Genomic DNA, 17,177 nt, shown 5'->3' with positions numbered 1-17,177 from the left:
AACTGGTCTCAACCCCCAAAAAACAAGCACACGTGCGCACACACACAGCCTCACCTTCCTCTTTTCCCTTTCTCAAGTTAAGAGCCAATTCAGACCTTCTCCTTAGTATTATTATCTAAAAAGGGAAGAATAAAGATTCACCTTAGGTCATACATTAATAAGGATCTAGCAGCATAAGTTAAAATTTGTAATTCAAAACAGAAAACTTAGGAAGTGCTCCTGCTCCCACTTTACATTTACTTGTTATAAAATAGGGTGCTTCCCAGCCTTCCTTCCGTTCAGGTCTACTGGATTTAAGTAGAAAGTTCCATGACAATGAGAAGCTTTGGCTATTTCTGATGATTGTTTGTTTCTGTTGTGATATAACTTAATTACTATAAATTAGCTTCTTTTTCCTAGGAAATTAGAACTTCTTTTTAAAAATTACTAACCCCTCAAACTTGCTGACGATCACTTACTGGATTGAGGGGAAAATATAATTAGAGAAAGAGCTATATCTGTTTCTTTGCAGAGAGCCTGAAGATCTGTCTTATTTTGAAACCAGTAAGGGTACAAAGGGGCCCTTTTTAAAATTTCTGTTTGGAGGGATGAGGGGCAAAGATTTTTCTTAAGTAATGAACTAACTCATTAATTTTGGCTATGTTAACTTAGTTAATTTAAATTAATTCATTGTTCAAAATTTACCAAGGAGGACTTAATAATTTAATGAAGTATAATACAATTTTAATACTTTTTTTCACTACATTCAAGAACTATATTTGTGTGTTATTTATGTATGCATAATGTCTATTTGATTAGTGCTCATGAGCATTGTTCTAATATTTATTATATTGCCCATAGTTTTCTTTCCTCCTTTCTTTCTTTCATTCATTTGTTCATTTGCTCGTCCGTCCATCCTTCCTCTCTTTCTTTCTTATGATGCCATTTAGTTCTTATATGACAACCATTTGCAATACTCTGAGGAAAAAAAACCAATGTATTCCTGGCCTTAGTTATAGTAGAAATTATGAAAATTCAATACTCGTTGCAAAAATAAAATGACATGCTAAGTTAAAGCCATATTGTTGTCTAGAATGATAATGCTTTCCATAAATAATAGGAAATGGCAAGACTTGCTGATGGCATACATTTACATTTTACTTATCAGATAAATTTTTAAGTCCTTTAATTCTCTGAGCATCTTCTCTACCTGTGAAGGCAGAAATCATTTTTTACCACTCTCCCTTACCACCATCTTCACCAAATAATATCACTTCATCCAAGCAATACAATTTGTATTTCAGTTGCTGTTAGCTACCACAGAGCAATTTAAAACTGAGTTGAGCAAACGGTTGAGAGTGTGAGGTGTAGGGTCAAGGAAAATCCAGAAAGAGGGGGAAGCCAGATCATTAGGCCTCACAATTGGAGACTGTCACTTTTAAAACCAGCCATGGGTTTCTCTAGTTGTTTCCGGAACTCATTGCTTTTTCCTGTTAGCTCCTTCTTCCCCCACTTCTGTTTCTTTCCCCAAGTCCCATTCTCTGATTTTGGAAGTCTGGGTGAATAGTAACTTGATGTGGCTGATTCTGTGAGAGTATATTAATCCTCTTCTTTCTTTGTTGGCAGGGGGCTTGTACATGATAGCTGGCATAACCTGCAGTTGAGGGGCTTGGTGGTGCTACTTATTTCTAAAGCAGCTGGGCCCAGCAGCATGAATACTTCATGTCAGAACTATGACATGGTCGGTGGGATCTATTCATGGTAAGAAGAACTTAGTCTTTTGATATCGCTTTCTAAATTGTGTTTCCTTTTACTGAACAGTGGTCAGTGGAGATCACTATTTAGTTCTTTGTCATTCTCAGATTCACGGATAGATTAACATATTTTGTAAGGTTAAAAATGTATTTCTATTGTTCTTTTTTGTTTTTTTAAGTTTACTTATCTATTTATTTAGCAATCTCTACACCCAATGTGGGGCTTGAACTCATGACCCCAAGACCAAGAGTCACACACTCTTCCTACTGAGCCAGTCAAGCACCCCCCTCTTTTTTAAATGTATTTTTATTGTTCTTAACAAGTCTAATAGACGGAGCAGCTCCATGCATCACTGGTAAATTTCCCTATACATTTGAAAACTTTCATTTCTATTCTGGCCATTTAAAATTTTCTATTCATGACTACCCCTCCTTCGCCATCATGGTATTTCTCTTTAGAGACTTGGTCCGGGATTTATGATTTTTAAACCTACTCAGAATGATACCTAACTATAAAATAATGTTGCAACTATCATTTTAGGAGAAGTAGTGTACTTCAGTGCTGTATCATTTCATTATGCTTATTTTTATGGTGAAGAGGTTTTTACTAAACTTACTAGAATAAGAAATTTTTTCTCCTACACACTTAGACTAAAAAACAAATATGTGAGTGTGAGTCATTTTTGCTTCATATAAAACAAACTTAAAATTTTCAGTTTTTTATTTTTTAAAAAATCACTGCATATTTTGGGGGGCACCTGGGTGGCTCAGTTGTTAAGCGTCTGCCTTCGGCTCAGGTCATGATCCCAGGGTCCTGGGATCGAGCCCCGCATCGGGCTCCCTGCTCTGCAGGAAGCCTGCATCTCCCTCTCCCACTCTCCCTGCTTGTGTTCCCTCTCTCTCTGTGTCTCTCTCTGTCAAGTAAATAAATAAAGTCTTTAAAAAAAAAAAAATCATTGCATATTTTTTAGTAATAGTGTATCAATAACTTTATTTAACTTAGTATTGATTGTGCTGGACATTGTGTTAAAAGCCTCTCTAGAGCCTCTATATAGCCTCTGCAGGTGGACTTTGGCATGTGAAATTAAAACCACTCTAAAAACCTGGGTGACAAGGAAATTTTCCTCACAAAAGGAAACATTTCTAGGAAGTTTGACTTATGGCTACTGTATCTTATGGATTTACTTTAAAAATCAATCCATACCTTAGTTTTTTTTATTCCTACTAGTCTTATCCATACATTTTTTCTTATATAATATTTAGAGATGACTACTGCTTACCAGCTATGAAGTCTAATGATACTTCCTCATTTACAAGCAAGCAAAATTATTACTGTCATGGCTACAAATGACCCCTCCTCCAGCCAGGATAATTTTGCAGACCTTTTACCATTTATCCATGTAAGTATCTTCACCAGAAAGGAAACCTTGGTATCGTTTTCAGCCCCTACTCACTGTGAAATAATTTATATTTGTTTAGTGTTTTGTAGGTTACTTATCACTTTTATTACAGTTACCTCATTTGATCCTTACAAAAGTGTTACAGGTTAAGAGTTGTCGTTAACACTTACTTTACTCTTGAGCAAACTGAGATTCAAAAATCTTGAGTTTTTTTCAAGGTGGCACAGCTAGCAAATGAGACAAGTTGAGGGTCCAACTACGGTTTTTTTCCTTCCAGATTTCATATGTTTTTTTCTTGATTCCATTCTGCTTTTCTAGTCTGATTCAAGGAACTTATTTCACATAGGGTAGACTATCCATTAAAATTTTATACATCTACATCCTTCCCCCAACCTGTTTGAATTAGAGCTCAAAACTTTACCTTATGGTTTTGTAGAGAGCCCGTGATTGAGTTTAGTTGCGTTAACTAGAGAAAATACATAAAGATCTGTAATGAATACCAATAACCTTGTTAATCCCTGGAAAGCAAACGGACCCCATAGCACCTTGTATCCCATGTATCTTTGTTTCCTTTAGGAACTCTGTTGATTTTCAGTCTGCCGACTTTGACCCTATGTGATTGGTCAGGCCTCTGCTCTTGCAATTGGGTGACCATACATACCTCTAATGAATACCAGCTATGTTTTATTATCTCTCATCCTAAAGTAAAAATAACCCTTGGGAAGTACTATTTGATGCATGGGTGTTCCATAAATATTTGCATAAATGAGTTATCCCTATTTTGCAGAAAAAGAAGATAATACTGAGATTAAGAATTGTCTAAAATCTTCTAGATGGAAAGTCATAGAGTTGGTATTTAAATCCCGCTTTTACTTTTTTTTTTAAGATTTTATTTATTTATTTGACACAGAGAGAGAGAGAGAGCAAGAGCAGGAACGCAAGCAGGGGGAGTGGGAGAGGGAGAAACAGGCTTCCTGCCAAGCAGGGAGCCCGATGTGGAGCTCGATCCCGGGACCCTGGGATCATGACCTGAGCCGAAGGCAGACGCTTAACGACTGAGCCACCCAGGCGCCCCATAAATCCTGCTTTTACTTTAAAGTGTGCCCCCTTTCTACTAGGCAGGTCGTGATACCTGTATGTGCACAGTGCACTGTGATGTGATCTTGTGTTTTGAATTTCTTACCTAGCCACTAAAAAACATTTGCATCACCTTCTGATCCTTTACAGGAATATAACACATTTGACAGATGATTATTGTAACATGAACAATTGTAAAAGAACTTTACAAAAGAGTAGGTGGTACATTATGAATATAAAAACTTTATAAATAATATAAATGGGTTTCATATCCAAGTGTATAGAATCCATAATTATGTTTAGCAAATAATCCTGGTGTGTTGTTCCAGCGTATTTTCTATAATCAAACTTAATCTAGTAAGTCATTGGTGATGCTTGGGTGTTTTACACACTTGTTAATGTGAAAATGTAATTTGGCACAGTACTATGAGAAATCATTAATTTGTTTCTCTACCCCTGAAGTCATTTGTTTGGTTCTTGCTTCCTTAATTGTTCAAGTGTAACTTTTGCTGGAGGCTTGTATCTATAATGCCACAGTGAATTATTTAACATTTGAGGGAAGTACTGACTTGGGAGATTTGTAATTCACCTCCAAACTGCTGGGATTTACAATTGTTTGTGTTTTTCTCTCATAAACTTGACTTTGAGATCAGATAATGGGACCTGAGTAAATTACCTAAGGGACCAAAAGTGAGTTAGATGACCTCTATTTGTTTGGCCTAAGGATATAACTGATGGATATAACCTGTGGATATGTTTAGGAAACTTACCATTTAATGGCCAAGAGAGGCAGAAGTGAGGCTAAAATGTAATAACTACATTTTGAAAAACAGGAAAGAGAGCTACATTTATAAAATTCACTGTAAACATCTACTGTAGCCTTTTGCCAACAAGGCTGTGGGCTTTAGTTTTATTCCACCAATCCTGACTTAAAAAATTGGTTGCAAAAGTGATCAATCAAACAAGTATTACTATAATGTTGTATGGTGACAGATGGTGACTCTACCTACCATGGTGTGCACTGAGTAACATATGGAATTGTCACATCACTGTTGTACACCTGAAACTAAAATAACATTATATGTCAATTATACTTCCATAATAAAAAATTAATTTTTAAAACTATTACTAAATTGCCAGGTATCCCTAGCCACTCCTGAGAACATAAATATATAACTTCCTATTATCTTAATGATAGAATATTTTTATTTTATGTACCAAAAAATCATTACAATATATAAAACATGACATTACAAAGTACAGACTTCTCTAAATAATTATTAAGTTTAAAGAAATTTAGGTGAATTTTCTTTACTAATGCTTCAGCTTTCTTGGTGGTTTTAGCAAGAATTGATCCAATTATTTCTCGTCTACCTAACTGTTACAAACAGACCACATGTTTTCATTCTAACTTCATTGCCTGAAATTTCCCAACATCTTTTGTTAACTCTGGTAGAAGAGATTGAAACAAGTTTGCCAAACACATTTTCTTTTCCCCCTACCTATTCAGCTAGACTACCTTGCCCAGCTTTGTATATATTTATAGCACACCAGTGCCTTGGACAGAGTATTCTTTTAAATCTTTGCATGACTGAACTTCCATAGAACATAAATGTAGTAGACCAAAATAAACATTAGAACCATACATTTTACAGTATGTGACTGTTAGAGTAGTTTAACAGGGACTGTATCTCCACAGTGACTGTACCTTATTATGTCCTTTGCAACTTCTAATTCAGGACATGAGCGGTAAAGCAGACTCTAAAGTACTCTTCATGGAACATGAAAAAGTCTCAAATTTTTGGGTTAGTTATCATGTAAAATAAGATGTAAAGTGACATTTCAAAGAAGAAAAGTATTAATGGAATATCATTTAAAAATACAAAAAAATAACACACATAGTGCTGCAGAATACTAATTTTTTCATTTTTTATCTTATTTTTAGTTTTATTTATTTATTTGAGAGAGAGAGAGTGGGGGAGGGGCAGGGGGAGAAGGAGAGGGAGAATCCTCAAGCAGACTCCCTGCTGAGCGCAGAGCCTGACATGGACCCTCAGCCAGGACTCTGAGATCGTGACCTCAGCCAGAATCATTAGAGCCAGCTTCCTAACTGACTGAGCCACCCAGGCGCCCCTAAAATTTTTTAAATCCCATTGAAAGTTTTTTTTTTTTTTTTTAAGATTTTATTTATTTATTAGACAGAGAGAGACACAGAGAGAGAGGGAACACAGCAGGGGGAGTGGGAGAGGGAGAAGCAGGCTTCCTGCCGAGCAGGGAGCCCGATGCGGGGCTCGATCCCAGGACCCCGGGATCATGACCTGAGCCGAAGGCAGACGCTTAACGACTGAGCCACCCAGGAGCCCCATCATCAAAAGTTTATTTTGTTTTCCCTTCATATTTTGACCTATTCCTTCTTTCACTGCATTTTATTTACTCACTTCTGTTACCCGCAGTTTCCATTCTGGCATCTATATGGCTTGAAGTTTTACTGATAGGTTTTTAAACTGTTCTGAGTTTATGTTGCCTTCAACTCCATTTCCAGAGGGAGGAGAATGAGCTGCTCCTGGGGAACCAGTGTAGTGACAGTGTTCCTTCTGGGTGAAGGTGAGCTGATGAATAAGAATAAAATTATGGACTGATCATTTTCTGTATTTATTTGTAATACTGGCAACAGAAGACTGTATACTTTGTGTGCTATGAAACATAGTTCAGATGATCTATTTTCTTCATGTTACCCCAGCATTCAGCATATTCCTAACACATAGATGGCAGTCAATGACTATATGATCATGGCTGATTAATAATAATAATTTTAAATTATCATTTTTTAAATTTTTATTATTATTTAATCTTCAAGCAAGGAAGACCTCCCTAAAAGGTTCCAAAACTCTGAAACTATAAACAAAAAACACATCTGACTGCACAAAAGATAATTCTTCAGTGGGAAAAAATTACCATAAAGTCAAAAGAAAATGCCAGAGTTACAGAAATATTTGCAACATACAAGCCAAAGGGCCAATTTTTAATAAACAAATCAGTTGAAGATCTTATAAATCCAGAAGATGATAAAACAACACAAACATGGACTAAAGAAATGAACAGGCTGTTCAGTGAAGAAGAATCATAGATGGTTAGTAAATAGCAGGGGAAAAAAGCTGGAATTCATCATAATGGACAAATTAAAACAAAATCACTGTCCTCCCCTGTCAGACTGGCAAAGATTAAAAAGTTTGATACCCAATGTTTGTGAGTGTGTAAGGAAGTAAGCACTTGAATGCTTTGTTAGTAGGGACATTAATTGATACAGTTACTTAGAAAATAATTTGGTACTAGCAGTTATAAACAGACCACATATTTTCATTCTACCTTTGTTGCCTGAAATTTCCCAGCACCTCTTATTTAACTGATAAAAGAGATTGGAACAAGTTTGCCAACCACATTTTGTTTTCTTCCTGACTATTCAGCTAGACTACATTGCCCAGCTTTGGGGTAGCTATAGCATTTTTAGCTATAAATTTTATTTTAAAGCAACCACCCTTTGATTTAGCAAAATTGCTGATGCGTTAACATAAATGCTCAAAGATGTATGTATAAGAATGCTTTTTGTAGCATAGTTTGAAAGAACAACAGCAACCCCCAAAAAGGGAAACAATCAAAGTATCCACCAATAGAGCCCATGTTGTTACTGATGCAAGGGAGTATCAAATCAGTGTTTAAAAGGATTAAGGAGGTCTGTTTGTCTGATCTGGAAAGATCTCAAAAAATCAAGACAAAAAGAAAGATGCAGAAACATATTACAGTTTGATCCCATTGGGGCTTGAGTGAGTGGACAGTGAATTTTTCTATGCATGGAAAATGCTTTAAAAGAGACACAAAGAGTTAATTATGGTCACCCCTGGGGAGGGGCAACTGGTGGGGGGACATGGGACGAGAGACTTCGTTCATTTTATGTCCTCTTCAGTGGTCTGAATTCTTTTTAACTGTATATATGTTTTACTTACACACTTCATAAAAACTGGTAAAAGCTGGTAGTTAGCTTAGTCCTGCTATTAGAATGAGGACCCTAGAGTCCCTGGGCTGACCTGAACTTTTATCTTTTGCCCTTTTTGACAAGATCAAGTAGCCTGTGAAAATGCATAAAGTATAGATTTTTTTTTTAATAAAGCAGGAGTGAAGCAAAATGATTTACTTTCTTAGGTTTATCATCCATGTTAAAATGGACACCATTGGGGCGCCTAGGTGGCTCAGTTGGTTAACCATCTGACTCTTGGTTTTGGCTCAGGTCATGTTTTCACAGTCGTGGGATTGAGCTCCGTGTTGGGCTCTGCATTCAGCATGCAGTCTGCTTCAGATTCTCTCTCCCTCTTCCTTCCGCTCACTCTCTCTCTCCCTCTCAAATAAAGAAACAAAATCTTAAAATGGACACCATCAATTTCTTGGTACCTATGCTAATTCTTTTTTTAACTCTATTATTCAGTTGATTAAGGTTAAATTAATGATTATATCCTAAGGTCATTGTTGGGCTTTAAGAACTAATTGCCAAAAAAAGCATTATAAACATAACTGTAAGGTAAATCTAGAAAACATCTTGATAAAATGACTCATGTTAACAGTGCTTTCTCCTCTAAGAGAAAGTTTGTCAGGCTTGGGATGCTGTTACAGAAGAAGTGGTAGCAGAATATTTGAAGGTCTAAATGAAATCTTAATTTAAGGAGAAAGGTAGAAAATTTTAAAATGGTAAAAGAAGTGAGTTTTGTTGTTGTTTACAAATCTTTAAATTTAGGGAATTAATCTTGGTCTCAGCTGAAATATTGTAGTTCATAATTTATCATTTTAATGTGGTAGGAATTAATTTCTGATGACTTCTAAGTCATGGTAACAGTAGACTATCAATCTCCACCTTCATACGGCACATTAGAATCTGCCTAGTACTTAAAAGTGCGTAACAAAATTAAGAAATCATATTTACCTTGGAGATTGACCAAATCAAAAAATACCTTAAGAAATGAGGCTTGGAGCACCTGGGTAGCTCAGTTGGTTAAGCATCCAATTTGTGATTTCAGCTCAGGTCATGATCTCACGGGTCCTGAGATTGAGCTCCACCTCTGGCTCCTCTCCGGAGGAGTCTGCTTGAGATTCTCTCCCTCTGGCCCTTCCTTCACTCATGCTCGCTCTTTCCCTCTCTCTCTCAAATAAATAAATCTTTAAAAAAAAGAAAAGAGGCCTAAGTAGAAACATGTTGATTATATTTATTTAGGGCTCAGTTATATTAATGTGAAATAATTAATATTGAAATATATAGCAGTAAATATAGTTGTTTTTTTTTTTAAGATGACGTATATAAATGCTAGAAAAGAGTCTACAAGAAACCTCACCCTCCTGATGATGACAGTGGTTGGAAGAAGTAGGGAGGGGGTAGGTTTGGGAACAGCTATAGGGAAATCGTCAAAGGGGACTTTTTTTATAAAGAGAATCTGTTCATATTGTATGATTAAAATTAACTAGAAAATTAAAAGAAAGTTATATTTCACACTGATAAAGCAATAAAAACCTATTTAAAGTGTATCTTTTTGTACTACAAGAACCTTGAAAGTGAGAAGTGCTTATTGACAGTGATTTAAGGTGATTATGCCAAATAATTGAATTTAGAGTAGGCTTTTGAAGATAATTTCCTAAAGATATCTCAGCTCCCTTTCAGAGAGATTTCAAGAGATGAAAGCATGTGCACTTTGATTACATATTCCTATTGATTGTATTCTACTTACAACAATAAAAATAAGCTCCAGATACAAATCTAGCAATATTACTAATTCATTACAACCAGTACTTATTTTCTTCATTAACTTTTTATTGTTATTTTCAACTTACACAGCATGCACAAATGCAGCAATTATATGTTGAACAAGAAAGGGGAAGGCTCTTTATGTTCAGCATACTGTACATCACAAGTCATTACTTCACCAGAGCTGTTAGAAAAACACAAAATAAGAACAGCCTCTTACAAAACAAGTATAATTAACCACAAAAAGTAGGTGGGCTCAGCTACTAATCTACTCAGCTGAGAGTTCATTTATTGTATATAAATATCTTGCTATAGATTAGCCTGCCTGACTACATCACAGCAAAAAACACACTGCATAAATTGTTTTGGTATTGGTGAAAAAGTTTAAATCTTTTCCTTAAAGAAGGGCTGTGTTGACTAGCAAGAAGCCATAGTCGAAGGCAATGTCCAGTGTCTAATTCTGCATTTTATCTTTTATTTTTTTAAATATTGTATTTATTTGAGAGAGACACAGAGAGAGTCCTACTAGGGTGGGGGGAGGGGGTGCAGAGGGAGAGTTCTGGAGAAGCAGACTCCCCACTGAGTAGGGAGCCCGACTTGGGATTCTATCTCAGGACCCTGAGATCATGACCTGAGCCAAAGGCAGACACTTAACCGACTGAGCCACCCAGGCTCCCCTAATTCTGCATTTCAAACAGGGCTTAATTCTTGACATTTGTCATAACAAAATGTTAGCTTTATATGTAGAAGGCTTGCAGTCACTTAAAATGTTTAATGACAGAGTTTGCTTAATAGCTTCATCCTTCCTGTTGATCCTTTGAACCCAGATTCAAGGCACTCCCACCAGTGGACAGTGTGGTGTAATAGAGACATGGGTATAAGGGCTAGAGATCTGGGTTCTTGTCACAAATGTATAACTGATTGGCTGTTTGACCTAAGCAAGTCCCTAATCACTCTGTGTGATTACTTATCTATAAGATGGTGATAATAATGGGCTTCAGGTACGGGAGCTCAACTAGCAGGACACATATTCAGCTAGGTTCAAGTAGCGTGTGGTACCATATAGCACATCCTGACTACCTCCTCTCTGCAAGGCACAGAGCTGAGCATGCGAATATTAATAAGAAATAGTCTCTGGCCTCTAGTGACAAGGTAAAAAAAAAAAACCAATTTATGCATCTAATAGCCTTTTGACACTGTTGATGCAATTTCATTTCTAGAACTCTGTTTCTGGAACTTAACTTTTAGAGCTCTAACCATATTCACTATTGGGTCCACAATCCTTCCATATTAAATTAAATTAAATTTGTTTAATTAAAGACAGATAATCCTTAGCATCTCTCGCATAAGGTGCTACTAGAGAACTGGCCTGAGGAACTTCCTTCTCCTCTATGCTCTTGTACTTTTCTCACTCTTGGATTGTAGCTGGGTGATGGTGATAAGAGAGGAAAAGAGAGCAGATCCTCAAGTTGGTTCTCTCTAATCCTGGCATCCTTCCTCCCTGTAGTTACTGGTATCTTGGGTCTTCATTTTCTTTTATTAAGATTCCCCCATTCCCTCCTCCTTTCCTCAAGTTTTTAAGTTTGTAAGTGGAGTAAAATATCCTTAATTCTTTAATGGTGTCTCATTCCCTGAAGGATTAAATACAAATTTCTTACAACAATTCCTAGCAGCCCTAGAGTAGAAGTGGAGAAGGTAAAAGCATGATCATGGTTTTTCTTTGTCCACCAAGAAAAGGGCATATGCAAAGGAATGCTTGACCTAATAAACTATTTAGGTGTGGGACTCCTGGCTGGCTCAGTTGGAGGAGCATGTGATTCTTGGTCTCAGGGTTGTGAGTTCAAGCCCTATGGGGATAGAGATTACTCAATAAATAAATAAACTTAAAAAATAAATTATTTAGGTTTGATGAGGAAGGAGGTGAGGCTGAGGGAGTCCAAAATTAGGGAGAAAATAGTGAGCAAGGTCTGGAGGTCTTGATGATTCATATTCTGGGTTGGAGTAGTAATACAGTGAGAGAGCTCAGAGGTTAGAGGGTTGCAGATAGAAAGTAGGAGATTCGAACTGAACATTTTAGAAGTAGAACAGTTCTGAATGTTAAGTTTCAGTTGTGCCTGAGAGTTAGGTTAATGGAATATAGTGGAGATTGAATTGAGTAGATTGAGAAACTACAGGACAGGCAGTTCATGTGATTGAAGTCAACCAGGAGAACAACAGAACTGAACGAGATGCCAAAGAGTCTGATGAAAGCAGTGTAACAGAGGGGAGTGGTGGTGGAAAGTAGTTCAAAGGATCAATGGGCGTCTCAAGATGATGAAGAGATTATGAGAGCACTAGTCCCACCTCTCAACTCCTCAGCCTGTGGCTTACAGGTAGTGAAGTATATCCACTCACAAAGATATGGGGCTTTCAGTACAGAACCTAGAGGAAATGTTCTGTGAGTTTTTAGAACACTTAACACACCATTTTGTGATGACTAATTTATGTATATGTTTTCCCCCGGACAGTACCTTCTAGAAGTAAGGGCCTATGTTTTAGTCATCTTCCAACCCAGCATGTTTCCCACCACTGAACCTTCTGTTATATTTTGTATCTTTGAGACACTTCTTGTATGTCTTGCAATAATTTGTGTACCTATCTTATCCTTCTACTAGATTTGTTCATTCACTCATTGAGTAATTCATTTATTTAACAACCATTTGTTGAGCACCTGCTATGTGCAGAGTGTGATAAATACAGAAAAATAGTAATTATTACTATAGCTAACACCTATTATGTTTTTTATATGTCTGGTACCAGTTCCATGTGCTTTATATGTTAATTTATTTAATCCTTATGACATTAGTTAAGAAAAAATTGCTTTTCTTGGGAAACAGGCTTATAGAAATTTAATAACTTGATCAAGTTTATAGTGTAAGTGAATGGCAGAATTAGGATTGAAACTCCATTTGACCATAGAACCCATGCTCTTTCCGTTACTGTACATGGCCTCTGGATTAGGGTGCCCTAAATATACTTTTTTACCCATCTTGACATCCTCAGCACTAAACGCAGATTTTTATGTTCTATGTTTGGTGGTACTGAATTGTGTAGTTAGATAGAAACCAGGTTTTCTTTGGCCACCAAAGCCCTAGCATTATGATAGGCATTCAAATGCTCCAAGAATTAGTGTTGATTTACTGAGACAAAATTTCTTTTTGTTTTGAGGTTGCATGTGGATCATGATAGGGCTCTCTACAATTTAAAAATAAAAACATTTACATTTGCAAGCCATATTTCTTTGTGCATTTCCTTTCAAAATTTATTCTTTATCTATTGGGAAAAACAGATAACTGTATGTTTTCTTTGATACATGAACCACTTTCTAAAATAGACTTGTGCCCTAAGAAGAGGGTCTGTCTAATGAGCTTTTCCTGTAGACCAGGAACAAACTGTATTTCATTGGTCATTAATCCTGAAACACTCAGTGCTACAAATTTTGGTATTGAAAACCACTATATTCATACTCATTGGAGGCACTGTTTCAAGGAAATACTTGGATAATTATGCACCTACTAGATTTGTTGCTGTCCATGGGTAATTTACATCCTGCAGAAATATAGAGCTTCTATTACTCTACTGTAATTACTTACATATTCATTGCAAATAATGATGTAACGATTTTTAGAGGCTGTGCATAAGAGAACCAACAAACTGAGACGCAAAACAGGTTTCCACCCCTTCTTTCCAAAGCTATAGTTAATCACTTGAACACTATCCAATATAGCAGAAAGCTGGCAGACTTTTCTTTGCAGCAGGCTATGTAAAAATGTTTATAATTTACAGCTTATTATGCCATGCAAACGACTGTGTTCTCAGTGAAGGAGAGTGAGAAAATACGGCTGTGAAATTACTGAACTCCCCTTTGTTAGTTGTTTACTGGCAACAGTGGAAGGATTCTTTGCACTTAAAATGCATTTCTATATTTAATTTTATATCATTCAGTTCAGGATTTTTTTTTAAATGGGAATTTACTTTTATCTCTCTTTGTAGATAGACCAGAGCAGTTTTAATGTAACAAAAACAATAAGCTGAAAAATCAGAATTGTCAGGGAATTTCAGTGGAATAGTAGTAAATTATTAGGGTTTAGTTCAGTTTATGGTTTAAATTGTGCAAAACCCGTTCTTTTTGACACACCTGCAGTGTTTCATAGTCAACTTGTTATTTTCAAAGGTACCTGATGCAAAGTTTGTTTGGCTGGAAGTTCATCTTCTTCAGGAACAATTAGAGGGGTAGGCAAGGTAACCTGGACCTCTTTGTAATCCGTTGAACATAGCCACCCATTTTTAGGTCTTCCTTAGCATTTTCTCATTCTACTGAATCCCCTCTTAGATTCATAAAGCCCCTAAAGTCAGGTACCACATAGTCTTTTGTGGTTTACATTCTCTGTGTGCCTCGTGTGCTATTGCAGACTTATCCTCAATGAATATGCCCGAGACGCTGACCTCCATTTTGGTGGGAAGGTAGCTCTTCTGTGAAGGACTAGCTAAGACTCGCTTTTAGATGCTACCTACACCTTATAGGGGAGCCTTTAGTGAAGGGAGTTCCTAAGAGAGACAAGTGAAAACACAGGAACTTATTTAAAAGTCCACAGTCTTTTTCCTTCTAATTCTTCAACTCTAAATGCACGTAGAGCTTTCTATTTAGTTTACACTTCCCTGAAGGTAAAAAGAGAAGAAAAATTTATATTTAAATATTTAAAATGTTCAAAACAGCATGTTTAATTTTTCGTTCTCCTGTTTGTTTTAGAATCAGTTTAGAAACTGGGGACTTTCTAGTTCCTATTAATCACATAATCTTTTTTTTCCCCCATAACACAAATAATCAGATATTGAGTATATTTAAATGGGGTATACATCTGCAACTTGTATGTTTTTGAGAAATAATGAATTATTATCTCAGAGAAAATAGGATTGTTATGCCAGTATCAAGGCATTATCATTTTTATTGTCATTGTCCTCTTCAAGGAACTTTTTAGTATAAAAACTTATGTTTTACAACCACACAGAAGAATTTGTTTTCTACTTCAAACTTTTTTTTTTTTAAGTTAAACATTACAACAACCTTCAAGTCATCTGTGATTGTGGCAAAGTAAAAAATTGAGTGTAATGATTAATTCTGTTTTCTTAGCTTCTTTTTTGGGGGTTAGACAGAGACCTGAAATGTGCTGGAGGCCAGCCCTGTGGGTGGGGGGATGGGGTGCCTAACACTACTCTCCACTGACCTCTTCTGGCCTCCTGTTAAATGTGTTCTTGGAGTGGACAGCAACTCTCTTAGAATGCCTTGGTGAGAGAAAAAGGATGGCCGAGGAAAAGTAGAGGGAAATCAGCCAGTGTAGATAAACTTTGTGATGATAACCTCCTAACCTCTTTCCTATCCTTTTGCTATTCTCCCACCCTCCTGTAAAAAAGAGTGCTTACCAAACACACTTCATAGGTAAAATAATAATTATTCAGTTTTCATTTTATTAGATACACTTATAACTGACAATCTGAACATCTGATGACCATAAGATAACTACTACTATCACATCTTATCAATGCGTACAAAGCTAAGGAAAGTGGAAATGGTTATTAACAGATGTGCCTTATCCAAAGGTGAATGAATGACTCCTCAGACATTTTGGAAAGGGGAAAATAACACCTCTGTCAAGAATTCTTTACCTACTATGAAGAATCCTTAAAGATCTAGGAATTTGGGCGCCTGGGTGGCTCAGTCGGCTGAGCGTCTGCCTTTGGCTCAGGTCATGATCTTGGGGTCCTGGGATTGAGCCCCACGTCGGGCTCCCTGCTCAGCAGGGAGTCTGCCTCTCTCTCTCCCTCTGCCTCTCCCCACAACTCATACTCTTTCTCTCTCAAATAAATAAATAAAATCTTGAAAAAAACCCCTGTGCCAGGCTCTGCACCCAGCGTGGAGTCTGCTTGGGATTCTCTCTCTCCTCTCCCTCTGCCCCTCCCCCACCTTCTAAAACAAATTAAAAAAAAAAAAAAGATCTAGGATCTCCAGACAGGGAGCCACTGACCTAGATAGTCTCAGCAAGCAAAATGTGCTCAGATAGTTTTGCTTCTAGAAACGATGACCATTACTGATTTAGTGCCATTTTCTTTTTTTTTTTTTAAGATTTTATTTATTTATTTGACAGAGAGAGACATAGCGAGAGCAGGAACACAAGCAGGGGGAGTGGGAGAGGGAGAAGCAGGCTTCCCGCCGAGCAGGGAGCCCAATGTGGGACTCGATCCCAGGACCCTGGGATCATGACCTGAGCCGAAGGCAGACGCTTAACGACTGAGCCACCCAGGCGCCCTATTTAGTGCCATTTTCTAACAATAAAAGCTGACCCCCTCTGTTATTGTTATAAATGATGTTTATTGTATCAGAAACTTTTCTTTTTACACATAGAATACGGAGGTGGAGATGTAACCCAAAGACCTGGTGGTTTCTAACACAGAGTTCCCCTTCTTTCCTAAACCTGGGAGGTCAGGCAAAGTTTTAATCTGTGTACTATCTTTGGAGAATGCATGGTCATCAAACCTAATACTTAGACATCTTTACATTTAATATAAAATAGGTCCATCACATGGGGCGCCTGGGTGGCTCAGTCGGTTAAGCATCTGCCTTTGGCTCAGGTCATGATCCCAGGGTCCTGGGATCGAACCCGGCATCGGGCTCCCTGCTCAGCAGGGAGTCTGCTTCTCCCTCTCCCTCTCCCTTTGTGCGCTGTCTCTCTCTCTCCCTCAGATAAATAAATCTTTGGAAAAAATGCTTTTGTAGGTATCTGATTACACTGAACTATACTGGGTACCATACCAAAAGAATTAAATCAGTCTACTCTCTGTCCTTTAAAAGTTTATTATCTCTAACATGTACTTTGAAAATATACATACAGTATATCATAGACACATATATTAGACATATAACACATCATGGTTCATACTTTCATCAGTTTAGGGCAAAAAAGACAAGGATACTTCCCTCATTTGTGGAGGTAAAGATCAATTAGAATAGCCAATGAAATTCAGATTTTGGTCATGTCAAGTTATTCAGTCAGACTTACATGTTACATTCGATTAACATTAAATGGATAATACATTTATCCACTCTGAAATTTGATTTACCATACATGGACCTGACCAGGCCATGTATTC

General features: G+C 37.0%; 1 protein-coding gene across 1 annotated transcript in view; it reads left to right on the top strand.

Annotated features, from left to right (window-relative positions):
* PDSS2 (decaprenyl diphosphate synthase subunit 2) overlaps positions 1-17,177 on the top strand; it is a 248,986-nt gene that overhangs the window by 97,858 nt on the left and 133,951 nt on the right. Inside the window, exon 2 of the mRNA XM_034991728.1 lies at positions 1,606-1,740. Coding sequence (XP_034847619.1) covers positions 1,606-1,740 — 135 coding nt within the window. The remainder of the gene's footprint in view (positions 1-1,605; positions 1,741-17,177) is intronic.

The sequence above is a fragment of the Mirounga leonina genome, unplaced genomic scaffold (assembly GCF_011800145.1).
Source record: "Mirounga leonina isolate KUSES-001 unplaced genomic scaffold, KU_Mleo_1.0 Mir_53, whole genome shotgun sequence".
Lineage (NCBI taxonomy): Eukaryota > Metazoa > Chordata > Mammalia > Carnivora > Phocidae > Mirounga > Mirounga leonina.
The sequence above is the reverse complement of the archived record's forward strand: the minus strand, read 5'-3'. Positions and strand labels throughout refer to the sequence as shown.